Source organism: Sesamum indicum, linkage group LG11 (genome assembly GCF_026168435.1).
Source record: "Sesamum indicum cultivar Baizhima isolate 11 linkage group LG11, ASM2616843v1, whole genome shotgun sequence".
Classification (NCBI taxonomy): domain Eukaryota; kingdom Viridiplantae; phylum Streptophyta; class Magnoliopsida; order Lamiales; family Pedaliaceae; genus Sesamum; species Sesamum indicum.
The window spans coordinates 3,023,933-3,038,098 of record NC_142667.1 but is presented as its reverse complement, the minus strand read 5'-3'; the positions used below and the strand labels follow the sequence as shown (position 1 = coordinate 3,038,098).

The 14,166-nt window shown below is 39.0% G+C and overlaps 2 protein-coding genes across 4 annotated transcripts; one reads left to right on the top strand and one right to left on the bottom strand.

Annotated features, from left to right (window-relative positions):
• The first annotated feature begins 275 nt into the window (after positions 1-275).
• LOC105173277 (uncharacterized) lies at positions 276-4,259 on the top strand. The gene is made up of 5 exons (XM_011094967.3): positions 276-637; positions 1,176-1,486; positions 1,571-1,627; positions 2,746-3,185; positions 3,684-4,259. Exons 1-5 carry the CDS (start codon positions 276-278, stop codon positions 3,933-3,935), a joined length of 1,422 nt encoding a protein of 473 aa, XP_011093269.1. The 3' UTR covers positions 3,936-4,259.
• Positions 4,260-5,169: 910 nt separating this feature from the next.
• Positions 5,170-8,574, bottom strand: AHG11 (Pentatricopeptide repeat (PPR-like) superfamily protein). Of its 3 annotated transcripts, none has more exons than XM_020698025.2 (3): positions 5,977-8,574; positions 5,706-5,893; positions 5,170-5,514 (listed from the first exon to the last, which is right to left on the bottom strand). In XM_020698025.2, exon 1 carries the CDS (start codon positions 8,427-8,429, stop codon positions 6,603-6,605), a length of 1,827 nt encoding a protein of 608 aa, XP_020553684.1. In that variant the 5' UTR covers positions 8,430-8,574; the 3' UTR covers positions 5,170-5,514; positions 5,706-5,893; positions 5,977-6,602. The 3 variants fall into 3 exon arrangements, with proteins under 3 accessions (XP_020553684.1, XP_011093268.1, XP_020553683.1); XM_011094966.3 differs by having other exon boundaries at positions 5,170-5,480; XM_020698024.2 differs by having other exon boundaries at positions 5,170-5,477.
• Between the last annotated feature and the right edge of the window lie 5,592 nt (positions 8,575-14,166).

The window sequence follows — 14,166 nt, the reverse complement described above, 5'->3', positions numbered from 1 at the left end:
TTGATCTTTAGTTTTTTGTTTTTCCTAACATAACTTATGTTATATAAGCTACCAATATGTGTGCATTGTGTCCGGATGACACTTGGTCTGACCATATGTTTGCTACTTTTTTATGTTGATAGTGATTCATGATTGCATGTTATGTAGAATACCGATATGGTGATCAATACACTATCAATTTCATTGTACTGCAGGTACTCTGCATATTCTTGTTGATCTATATGCTCGAAATAGGCTGATTTACCTTGTACATCGGAGAGAAGTTGAAAGCAAAGATGGAACCTTCAACCTATAAGTCGAATGGAATGTTTGCTATAGAACTTGAAGAGGAGCTTATGAAATTTACAACTACTTATGAGATAAATAAAGGGGATGGGGACTTGGTCGAGCAGATTGCAGAAGTCCATAGGGACACTGATGTGGAAGTTGACATAACTGAATGTACAAAATCTGGTGGCGTTGACCTGGTTGAGGCTGAATGCCTGGACACAACTGAGAGCTCAAGTTCATTTGATGACTGTGATTATGGAGTTGAAAATGTTGATACCTTAGCTGACTCTGAAGCTTTATCAGATTTTCATGGTGATGCTGCATCAGCACTGGATTTTGATGGATTTAGTGAAATGTTCAGGATGAGGTACTCATTTGTGTTGAAGTTGTGCTTATTTGCTGCCACGAACTGAGCCATAAAATTTGATTATCTATTCTTTTAGTGAAAAGAAATTATTATTTGGTGAAATGGAATCATTATATTGAAATCTCACAAGTAGCTTTGCTTAGCCTTTCTGATCCCAGAATTTGGAGCAATCTGGCTTTGTTCTATTCTATAACACGTGTCACATGAGAATGCATGAATTTGTTTGGTCTTCAAGAAATGTATATTCCACTGCATAGAACTTCACGCATAGAATCCTAATAGTGAGGATATAATTCCACTACACAAATCCCACATGTCCCTTAACCAGATGACCCCTTAATTGGGAGCCATTGAAGCTGGTAATTTGTACCGTTGCTATCTAAGATAATCACTTTTCACTTTCGATTTAAAGTACAGTCATGTAAAGAAGGAACCATCTTTTAAGTTGACATATGCTTGCAGAACTTAATTCAATCTTCTAATCAAGTGTTATTCTTGCTTATTATTATATGTGCTTCATGAATTTTTTAATCTTTAGGAAGAAAAAGCGGACGACTCATTGGAGGTCTTTTATTCAGCCTCTTATGTGGCGTTGTAAATGGGTTGAATTGCAAATCAAGAAGTTCGAGGCACAAGCCCAGGAATATGACAGAAAACTTGATGAATACAGTCAGCGAAAACAGACTCAATTAGAGAAACATCCATTGAAAGGTCTTGGTGTGAAATCACTTCCTCACTACCAGAATGATGCTACAACTGAGGTCCTGAGGAGGAAGAAAAGAACAAGAGCTGAAGCAACAAAGGATGTAACAGCATATATGTCCAATCATAACCTTTTTTCTTATTATGGTATAATATCTTCTCTTTCTCTATCGAAGTATCTTTGTCTATATCTTCATGCCTTTTAAGACTTTGATGCCTAGCATTTTTCAGAGAATAGGAAGCATTTTACTGAGGGTGCTTTTATGGACAGTGAGTTGAAGAATCCAGGTAAGAAATGATAGTTTTGCTTTCTCTACTACTGCTTTGGTGCATGCATGATTAACAGTAACTGAGTAGAACGGTGTTTTATTAGCTTTTGCCCTATACCTGCAGCATGTTGAAGTGATATGAGTAGTACAATGGTTTCCATAAAGTTTCTGTCGCCTTGATGCCCAAACTAGTACCTCCCTCCTCCCTCCCCCCATCTCTCTCTCTACTATTTTCATCTTACATATTCTTATTGGTCAATGATCAATGAACTTCTACCATCTTTAATTCCCTTGTAATTGGCCTGGTAATACCAACACCGAAGCCCATTACAATAGCCATTACCTAGACCCGGACCCAATATTATTTCACTAGACCCAGGTATACCCATTGAAATAAATATTTTTTGGGTATGGGTAGGGTCTATACTCTAAAGTACTTGTGGGTATGGGTATTGATATGAGTAAAATTTAATACCCCAAAGTGTAGATTTATCCATTAACTTATCATTGAATTTGTAATCTTTTGATAAATAAATTTTTTCATCTTTATTTTCATAGTGGCAACTCCAAATTAAGTTTTTAATAAAGTAATTTGCACGTAACTTGATAGTTTACAAAGTGAAAAAAAAACATAAAAATTTAAATTAGTTAAGCTTGACTAATGTATGAAATAGATAAATTTGTTTGAACTCAAATCTTAAAAATATCATCAAATGAAAGTTGAATGCAAATTCAAATGGATAAAAAATTTATGCCAAAGTTAATAACTGGTTCTTCAATTTTCATGTAAATTGTAATTCTAAGAAATTTTACTTTTTCAAACTTAACATGAAAAAGGTAACACAAGATTTAATATTCAATGGGTAAGACCCGCATTGGACTCTTTATGGGTATAACTTGGATAATACGCAATGGGTATTCTATGGGTAGGGTCCGTGTATGGTGTGCAAATAATTATTATGGGTATTTATTGGGTATTGATCTGGGATTGGGTAGGGTATTATCCACCCATTGACAAGACTAAATTGTTATTGGCTTTAAGACTCTGATCATAGTGTGTTTAAATTTCTGCCAGTCACAAGAATATGTTTTGTTCTGTAATTATGCTTTTATGTAATGGAGTTTGGTTTTTTGTAGCAAAAGGAACTCAGAAAGTCAACACTAGTGATGAGTTTTTGGGAGACGATGAAATGTTGTGCGTTGAGAATGGAAGTGATGATGATTCTTTGGAACACATATTTCAGAAGATTGAATTGTTACAATCACAAGTTGGTAACCTGAAGAGTAGAGTTGACAAGGTAATAATAAGTGGAAAGGCTGAAACGTTTCCTTTGACTGAGAACTGGAGCTTGCCATTTTTGGATAATGCTTTGGTCGACTCTCCCCCAAATACGGCTACTCCTCCAAATGATGTGGACAGAATGCCGGTGGGAACTTATATTGCAGCTCAGCTTATATCAGAGTTTAATATGGGTGACTTACTTGTGCCTGAAAGTATACTCACAAGTCACGGAGAGGTTTTTCCTGATGCAAATGGAAGCATAAATCACATCTCCTTGGCAGATGCATGCGGAAATGTGAGTCTTTTATTAAATAGTTCTGGGTTTCACCTAATCATATTTCATCTTATGCTATGTTTTTTTATTTGAATGACATGGATTTGCTCTTAAAGGTTCAATATTTCTGTGGCTGAAACTTTGCAATACTTAATTTTACTGTGGAATCAGTTACTTACTTTAGTTTCCCCTATTCTTTGATGTTAATATCAGAATCAAGAATGCAACAGGTGTAAACATGGTGAGTGTTTTTGTCTGGTATAAACTGATTTAAGTGGCTCCACCTTCTTGACACGTACTTTTGGGGCAATCATCAAAGCTTTCACTTATGTTTATATCCCACATCAAACTTTTTTTGGCACTTATTGGATGCATTGTGTGTGAACATAGCTATTCTAGACATACTTTCTTGATCTTTGTCATTGGCAATGTTTTTGTAAATGAACATGATATTAAGGTGGAATCCAATGAGGTTGAAACTCTCTACAAGAAATTCTTACTCTCCATAAATGCATTCAGGGGGATGATGAAGTCCTGATTGACAATTGGAGGGTGAATGAGGAGATGAATAGTTTTGAGGAAGTGAAGATTCAGCCAACCCAAAGGCCTTTGGTGCTGAAGGATGCATCTGGTAGCACCAGCCCGCCAGTTCCGGCAGAGGGTGATCTGCCCATGGATGATCAACCACCTCCGAAAACACGTTCTATTTCAAAGCTCCTCGGCCCTGCAAGCAAGACTAAGAGGGGGAGACAAAATAGTGTTGGTCGGTAAGGAAGAACAGTATTTACCTCTTAAGAAGAGGGATATAGTTCATCTATAATTAAGAGGTATGGACGATGGAAGGAACCGATGCTAACAGGAGAAAAGGTTGATGGTTCAACTCAACTTGCAAATATTGCCTGACAAGCTGTTTCATCAAGAAGAATGTTGATATACATTTCCTTTTCTTTTTTCAGTTTGTACATTATAAATTTGGTTGATTCTTTAGTATATATGTACTTCATGTGGGTTTTTGAGGAATATATAGTCCATTGCTTATAATCTTTAACAAAATTTTGGTGATGATGAAGGTGACTTGTCTGAATCCTTGCTCAATCGCTTATATAAGCCAAATATTGTTAGGTGCATGGGATGCTGATTTATGCAAATCATGAACTGTATGTTTCCACCTGAGATTGAGTGCTATTCTTGGCCATCCAATACTATTAAGCCATGTCTACTAACCTATGTAGGATTGGAGGGGGTCTTGGGAAACTTTTTGGATTATGCGCTGCACTAAGTGGGAATTCTTTACCGGGTATTTGTTTACTTCCCTCTAGCTAACTTTGTGGATTCACCATGGCTTAGATAAATTTGACGTTTACTACCCTCCTTCATATGTGGGGTTAGAGTGTATTTTTACAAAATTATCCCCAACTACAAACAAAACATCATGTTATGGCTTTTGGTTGAAAATTAATTATTGTCATAAAACCCAAGTCTAGCCTATGGACCGGCTCGATTGAGGCCCGAAGCCCCATCAAGCCTGGATGTGGTTGTTTAATTTTTTTTATATGATATTAAGGTTTTCTTATAAACAATTACTTAAATTTATAATCATCTATAAAAATAAATAAATAATTAATTAAACCACACGGAAATTTATATACAAAAAAATAATAGTTAAGAATATATATAATAAAACTTAAAAAATGGCTCAATAGGCTTGGCCCAGGCCCAGGCTCGGCCTAGGACTCGATGGTTCTAAGCCACTGAGCTGTGCTGGTCCTAGGTATTGATTCTTGGAATTGACCCAGTCCCAAATGGGTTTGGCCTGAACCAGCTCATTTTTTTATTGGTTCAATCTGATCTTGAATTGGGTTAGCCCAACTCGATTCACTTTACATCTTGGGTTGTAAACATGGCCTAACATTTTGAGAAAATACAGGTATAGCCATTCTCAGGTCCACTTTACAGCTTAAATGTGAATATAATGACTCCGGATTTCAACTTTGTATGCATTGGATAAAGCAAATTCTGCTTTTTTCTTGTCTATTCATAATACGATCAATACCAAGAAAATTCCTAGATGGTTCGGTGGCAATAAGAGCAATACTGTGGCCAGAGGCACAAAAAGGTATCAAGGATGATCTTAAGCAAATGTCAGCTGGGAAAAACAGTCTACTCATCGGCTCTCTTGTCTGCTGTAGGGGCTGGACTATGTTGCGATTCCAGATACATATGAGGCTGGAGTCATGTAACTTGCTAAGATTCACATTCTTCTTCAATTCTATGGAAACACACATTGACTGCCATTCGTTTGTTAAAACTTGCCTGCTGTTGCCAATTTTGAGTCAGAAACGACTGAGTTCTGTAGTTTGCATGCGAATGCATGTCTATTATTTTTCTCTCTCACTTCTTCAGTGTGTGTGTGTGTGTGTGAGTGTGTGTGTGTGTGTGTGTGAGAGAGAGAGAGAGAGAGAGAGAGAGAGAGACAGACAGACAGAGAGAGAGAGAGAGAGAGAGAGAGAGAGAATACAAATCGAGCAAGGAGATGCTGACCTCTTCCATGAAGCTCATGAACACGCTCATCTTGGAAACATGGCTGCCGTGATGAATATATTGAGAAAGAATCTCGGACAGACATTTGCAGTGGCTTTTAGTGGAGGTAATCAGCAACCGGAGGATGAAGGGGTCCACTTATATAACCTGATTCCTGGCTTTGCTTTTGACTTCAGTCTACAAGGAAGCTGCAAGTGCACATGATGAGCTTAGTATCTACTCTCAAGTAACAATACTTTCAAAACTAACTTTTTAATCTTTCACACGTTACCAAGGAACAACAGCACAGTTCCGGCATTCTGTCTGATTTCAGATCTGCACGTCTGAAAACCTTTAGTCTCCATAATTGCATAATCACTAGTAAGGTTCAGGATCAAGTCGCTATGGGCTTTATTTGGCAGCCAATATACCACATAAAAAATTAAATAGTTCTGCCAATATTTTCGAATCCTCCATGGACGTATTGAATACCTTCAAGTATCAAGAACTTAAGATAGTACAAGACTAAAATGCCGACGCCCACACCCCAAAATTTTTTTTCCGTATCTGTTATGTGCTCTGTATTACAGCCTCTAAATCCAGCCTTCAAGGTCAACACTTAACTTTGTGACTCATATCAGTAGCATATCACTCATCCCTGTGACTATCATGTTAATCATCAACAAAGGATATGTCAGAGGAAAGAAAAGTTTCAAACATCTATTCAGATTCTCAGTACGTGCATCTGCATTTCTACGAGCAAATGCATCACCCCCACTATGACTGCAGCCTAAAGTTAGCACAAACCCTGAACTGTGCTATCTATTCTCATTGGCACTATAACCCCAGTTAGTCTCCATTTTCCTCTGGCCAGCATCAGTATCTTAATTCACTTCACAAAATTCAGGATCTTTCCCATTAAGCTTCACCTGCTTTACAATCTTCACTGGGGAGTGAGTTCTTCACCTTCATGTGCATCCGTAATTGATCCAAGACCAAATGCAATGCCTTCAAATGTGGGTGCAGGTTATCCCCAGCCACAAACTCCAACACCTGGCCATTGACCTCAATGGCACTGCAGCCCACCTCTTTCTTAGCCCCTCTGGTTAGCATCAACCGTTTGATTTGTTCCACATCTCTCCATCTTCTCTCAGCTGCATACAAGTTCCTCAACATGATGTAATTACCATCATTACCTGGCTCCAGAGTAATTGCCTTCTTCACCACCTTCTCTGCCCTAGTAAGGTCCTTAGCATAACCACAAGCAAACAGCAAAGAACTCAATATGATGCCATTAGCCTCATAAGGCATGCCTTCAATCAACCTTTCAGCTTCCTCCAGACATCCCGCCCTACCCAAGAGGTCGACTAAGCAACCATAATGCTCAATTTTAGGAGTAAACCCAAATTCCCCCATTTTACTGAACCATCTTTTCCCTTCCTCCACTAAACCACCGTGGTTACAAGCTGACAGGACACCAAGCATGGTGATTTCGTCGGGCTTAAACCCCTTTCTCCTCATCTCCATAAACACTTCTAATGCCTCCTTAGCACACCCATTGAGTGCCAGACCATTAATCAAAGCATTCCATGTACAGGTCTCTCTTCCTTGCACGTCATCAAAAACTCTTCTTGCTTTCTCAATCTCCCCACATTTAGCATACATATCAACCAGTGCTGTTGAAACATTTGCAGACCTGTCCAACTTATTCCTCTTGACAAATTCATATACCCAATTCCCTAAATCCAGAGCACCTAAATCTGCAATAGCTGGAAGAACACTAACAACTGTAACATCATCTGGCTCAAACATTTTCTCTGCTAGCAATTCCTGGAATAACACTAACGTCTCATTGGCTTGCTTATTCTGACAATATCCACCAATCATTGCATTCCATGAGTACAGATTCCTATTGGGCATTGTATCAAACAACAACCTAGCTTCTTCTACATCACCATTGCTACAGTAACCATCGATCATAGTTGTCCAAGAAACCACATTTTTCTCGGGCGTTGCGTCAAACAACTTCTTAGCCAACCCCATCTCACCTAACTTTACGTACCCATCAATCATCACATTAAATGCAGCTGCATCTCTCTCATTCTCAGGCATCATATCAAAAAGGACTGTCGCGGTATCCATATCTCTACCCCTGATATACCCAGTAATCAGTGCAGTCCACGACACGGAACTCCTCTCAGTCATTTCATCAAACAATTTTCTCGCAACACCCATCTGCCCCAGCTTCCCATACATGTCTACCAGCGCCGTCGCCACATACAAACTAGACTTAAACCCATACCTCACCACATGAGCATGCACTTCCATTCCTTCCCAAATTGCACAATTCAAGCCGCAGCACTTGGCCAGTGTGGAAAAAGTGTAATTATCCGGCACAAACCCTTCGTTCCTCCGCAAACAAACATACAAACCCACGGCCTCCGAAAAATCGCGGGAATACAGGTGGGACTTCATCATGGTATTGCACAGGAAAACATCAGACCTCTGCGGCATTTTATCGAACAGCCGGCGCGCGTGTCGGGTACCGCAATACGGATCTACCGAGGAGAGGGCCGTGATCAGCTTCGTGATGAGGTTGAGATTAGCTTCAAGGGCATGACGGAGCATGAATGCATGGATTTGGAGAAGGGTAGCTCTGCTGTGAGTTCTCATTTGGAGGAGGGAGAGGCACTTCCTCTCCTTTGGGCTCCACAGCCATGACGAACGCCATCCTACTTCACTCATTGCTCGATTAATCCATGCAGACTCATTCGCAATCTTCCCAACTTCAAATTGTTGCGGAAAATGGCGGAAAGGAAGGAAGGCGTCTAACCGTCCTCCATCTCAACCGAAAACTCAACCATTCATACAAATTGCTGTCAAAGGCTAATGGGCTTCAAATTATGTATAAGCCCAAGACTCAGCGCAATCGGCCGTGTAATTGCTATCTGGGCCGGCGGCCATACCAAAAACTATATGATATAATAGAATGATTCTTTTAATACTTTATAGTGTCATCTAATTCGTTAATTAGTCATAATAAATAAATAAATAAATAAATAAATAAAAGCGAAAGGGAAAGCAAATTACTCCACACTCATTTAACAAATCTAATAATTGCTCTTTCTATTTTTTTTTTAAATTTTCAAAAGGAATTAAATTAGCTCTCCACTCCTCTCTAATAGGAAAAATTGTATTTCTAGTATACTTTCGGTCTCATAATTTATGAATTTAGCGTATTTGATTTCATAAGATAGAAATTAAGACATATTTGATCCCATAAGACGACAAATTTAGTATTTCTTTTCTGTCCCAAATGCTATAATTTTTAACCTATGTGATCAATTTGCTAAGTCTGTAAATTGTGGGACCTAAAGTACAATACCCTCTTATCATATGGGATCAAAAGTACAATTTCTCCTCTTTAAAAAAACTCAAATGGTTGCTACTTGTGACCTCTTTTGAGCCCGAAAATGATGAAATATTACTATTTTTTAATAATAAGAATAATTTATTTTGTAATTAATGATGAAGAGAGAGAAGGTGCCACAACAGAAGAAAAATAAAATTAATTACAAAATAACATCCTAATTGCATATTGAAGGACCATTTTTTTATATTCTTGTTCTACATTTGAGATAATGCAAATCATGTGTCTCATAATTGCTCCTTAGTAAGAAGGCAAATATATTTCGTTCATGTACATAACATACATGTATATTATAAATCTAAAGTGGAAAAGTATTATTTTAATCCACTAAGTATACTTAATTTTAATTTTAGTCCGATAACTATGTCCATTTTTGTTTAGGTCTAGTAACTTACGAAATTGCTTACTTTTAGTCCTCTGACAGATTTTCGAACACTTTTACCCCTATGCAACTTTTGAAAGGCAGTTTTAGTCCATATACACTCATAGGGGTAAAATTGTCCGAAAATCTGCTAAAGAACTAAAAGTAAGCAATTTCGTAAGTTATTGGACCTAAATAAAAATGAACATAGTTATCAGACTAAAATTAAAATTAGGCATACTTAGCGGACTAAAATAATACTTTTCTCGGAATATTTTACAAGACATGTAAAAATTGCGGTACAAAACGCAATAGTAATTCGCAATAAACCATCATAAATATTTTGATGCATAAATTTATAAATATACAATATGTGTACAAATATATGAATAGCTTGCCCATGCATGCAAAAGTGTAGGGCCTACATAAAAGAAAACAAGCTAAAACAACTATTAAGATAAGTAAAAAGATGGACTCTAGTTCTCTCTCACATACTGCACCTAATACTCACACTACATTCACGACACTGCTACTACTTTTGAGGCGGCGGATGGTGATAAGGTGTCGGACGAGACTGACGATGAATTGTTGCTGTTGTTTTTTCGCGAAGAGCGACCATCATATCCGATTGATGATGCTTGAAGGCGAGAATCCAACAAGACTTCAACTTTACGGAGTTCTACGCCTTGGCGTCGAGGGTTACTGTTGAGGGGGATTTCGCTGCCATGAATGCGCTTGTGGAATTGAAGAACCGTTGGATGACAAAGTTTGGAAGAGATGATCAACAATCCAACTCCGTTCATGGGGGATATCGGCCGGTTTCATCATGCCAATTGCTGCAGTTTTGTCCTTCCTCTTTCAAGACCGGTTCGAAGAATCCCTTGCATTCCAACGACTAGAGCAAGCTGCACGCTTCCTTTATGACGTCGTGTCGCCTCCTAGGGTTCTAACGCCATCATTGGATGGGGGGACTAGGGTTTTGCTACCCCTCCTCATTTGTTCCCGACAGAACCTACTTCGCTCCCATCTCCGGTCTTCATGGAGATGTCGTCCTCTTTGGGGGAATGTTTTCGCCGTTTGATGAAGTGCCTACCTCCGTGGAAAAATTTTTCATGGAGCCTTCTATGCCTCCATGCATGACCACGATGCTGAAACTGCGATGACCAATTGGGGTTCCACCTACATCAACGGGTTCGGATCACATGAATCCGCCACCTCTTGGTTTGTTATGGATAAGGTTCCTCTTCATGTGAATGACTCTCAATTTGCTACAGATGATAAATTTGCAGCTGCATTCAATAATTCATCTGGTAAAATGTTATTGTATATTCCTCCGGTAATTCAAAATGGAGAGGTTATTGTCTTTCATTGGACTTGGTTCGAATGGTTCCCACCATTGGGCTGCAAAAGCAGTAGGTTTGGAAAAAAATCATATTTTCATCCTCTTAATGAATATGCGCAATTGGTTAGGCCGGCAGTGAAGGTTGTTATTGCTACAGTGAATGGTTTCTATATTTTCCAATTTAAGACAGAGGTGGCTATGGAGGAGGTAATTAGAGGCAGTCCATGGTTATTCCAGGGATGACCAATTGTCTTGCAACACTAAGAACCCGGTATGGGATTGAGAAAATACAAACATACTCAAGTTCCCATCTGGGTTATGCTTCATCATCTCCCGGTTGAATTCTGGACAACTGAGGGCCTTAGCATAGTGGCGAGTGGTATTGGAAGGACACTTTATCAAGACGCAATTACGAAAGCATACACGAAACTGGACTTCGCTCATGTATGTGTAATGCTGGATATCTCGTCCAATTTGCCTAAGCACATTGTTGTCATGGTATCGAAAGATGACAAGGGAGAGGCCCTATGCTGCATGGATGTTGAATATGAATGGGTACCTCCAAAATGCCGAACGTGTAATAGCCTTGGTCACCAAACTGTGAAGTTCCTGAGCACTGAATCGAGTAAAAAATCCCCAACTTATGTATATGTTCAACGTAGAAAAAGGGAGACTAGTAACTAGAGAGATGTTGATGTGACGAAGCCTGAACCACCCATGCATGCAGAGACAACTCCTACTCTCGAGCTAGTTGTGCCTATGGAGCAAGTGTTTGAATGTGAAATACTGCCTATATTAGCTGGCAACGGTGAAGGGAAAGGTAAAGAGCTCGTTCTTTATAACCGCTTTAATATTCTTATGGATGATGTTGATTTAGCAGAGTGTGCTAAGAGGGGCCCTACCACATGTAGCCCCAAAGATGGTGATCCATGATGAATGTGGCTGTACGGAATGTTCGAGAATTGAACCGTCATGATCACCAAGTGGCGGTTGGAGACTTAGTCTCAGAATTTTGGGTACAGTTTCTTTGTCTTTCTTTGTCTTCTTGAACTAGAGTTTCTTCTAGAAATTTTTCTTGTATTCAATCATGCTCATTGCCTAAATGGAAATAGTTTGTGGATTATACTGGACCTGGGACCTGGATTTGGCAGGCATGGAAAGATGATGAACTTGATCTTGAGATTGTTAATGTATATGTTCAATTTGTTCACTATCCGGTATGCATTAGATTATTACATATGGCGGTTTTGATTATTGTTGTCTGTGGTGCTAATAACTTAAGTGCTGGGAGGGAGCTTTTCTATTCTTTAGCCAACTCGCAGATAATATTGATGAGGAACCCTGATTAGTGCTTGGAGATTTTAATGTTGTGGTCCATATAAGTGAGGTTTGTGGTGCTTATAAGCTTCTGGAGATATTCGGGCAGCCATGGAATAATTTGAAGCATGTCTTATTTCAACAGACTTATCACATTGCCTATGCAGGTGAACGCTTTACGTGGCACAATCGAAGTGATACCAGTCGAAGTTTTTGGAAGAGAATTGACAAAATGCTAGTTAATGATAGATAGTTGGATAGATGGCCGGAAGCTTTCTATGTTGGTTCTACACCTCGCACATCTGACAATTCCCCATTGGTACTTAAGAGGAATGTCAACAATAACCATGTAAGTAAGTTTCGCTTTGATAATTATTTGGCTTCATACCTGGATTCTATTCCCACTGTGCATAATGTATGGAGGCATCATATTATTGGAACTACTATATATGTTGTTACTAGTAAGATCAAAGCACTTAAGCAGGTTTTTTGTAAGCAAAGAAGAAACAAGGGGGATATCTCGTTGAATGTCAAACTTGCTAAAGAATTCTTGGAGATTGCTCAATTGCAGGAGGGCCGATAGAGTTCATTATTGCTGCGCTTGGAACATTGTTGCTGGATTGTCTACATGAAAGCGGTTAAATTGGAGCAAATAATGCTGCAACAAATGGCTAAGATCCAATGGCTTAAAGGGGGAGATCAGTGCTCGCTGTTCTATTCCGTAAAGTAGCTACTAGGCGAACCTCTAAGCGTGTATTCCAAATCAACGATGATGAAGGGCATACACACACTGATTCGAAGGAGATTATTGTGATTTTATTAGAGGTTGTTGGACGGTGAGCAACTTGCAATTTATGGGCTTAAATTACTTACAGTCGTGGGCTAGTCACATTACCACCGTTGAGGAATCTCTACAAATGATACTACCAGTGACGAGAGAGGAAATTAAACTTGCATTTTTTACATTGCTGAGGATAAATCTCTGGGACCAGATGTGCTACTCGTTTGGATTCTATAAAGCGGCATGGTCAGTTATCGGTGTCGAGGTTACTAAGGTTATCATGGACTTCTTTACTACGAGCCTTCTTCTTAAGCAGGTGAATGCGACACTGCTTGCTTTTATCCCAAAGGTAAAGAACCCTTCTTCTGTATCTGACTTTCGTCCTATTTCTTGTTGTAATGTCTTGTATAAGATGATTACAAATATTATAGTGCAAAGTTTTAGCAAATTTTCGACAAGATTATCAATCCCTCTCAGAATGCTTTTGTGCAGGTAGATTGTTCGGGAATAATATATTATTAGCACAGGAGTTATTCACGGGGTATAGTGAGCAACATTTACCTCAGAGATGTGCTTTAAAGGTTGATTGCGTAAGGCGTATGATACGGTTGAGTGAAACTTCCCCAATGCAATCCTGCGATGGTTTGGATTTTCGCCTTTGTTTATTCACTAGATCGAGGAGTGCGTTACAGCCTTGACATTTTTGGTGTGCCTCAATGGCACTACTCATGGTTTTTTTTCTTTTCGGGCATGCAACAAGTATTCATCTCCGATGAAGTATATTTTTGTAAGTCTTCCTAGCCGGTCTGCAATCGTGCCTTTCGAATCTTCGGCAAAGATGTTGGCTTTGGTATATTTTGGGGTATTATCCCATCCAATTTTCACAGATCCCTCCAAGGTCAACTACACAAGCTTTATGAAGTTTTCTTTGTCGAGGTCTAGGGTAGTTGTTGCTATCTTGATGGCTGCAACCCATTCATCTATCAATTTCTCGGTATTTTGGAAATTGATAATATCCAGATTCAGTATAGCGCCATATGGATGTAAGGGTTGGAACATGGTCTTCGTCCAAGTTGTATTTTCAGGCACTCTCTTTAGATTTCTTCTTGGATTTTCCTTTAGCCTTGTTCCCATAAATATTGGAGTGGCATTAGTGTGGAAATCCATACTTTCTCTCATCCGTTGATCCTGTGGAGGATCATTAGAACATGTACTTCTCTCTGGCGGTGGTAGTGCTAGAGTTATTTCATT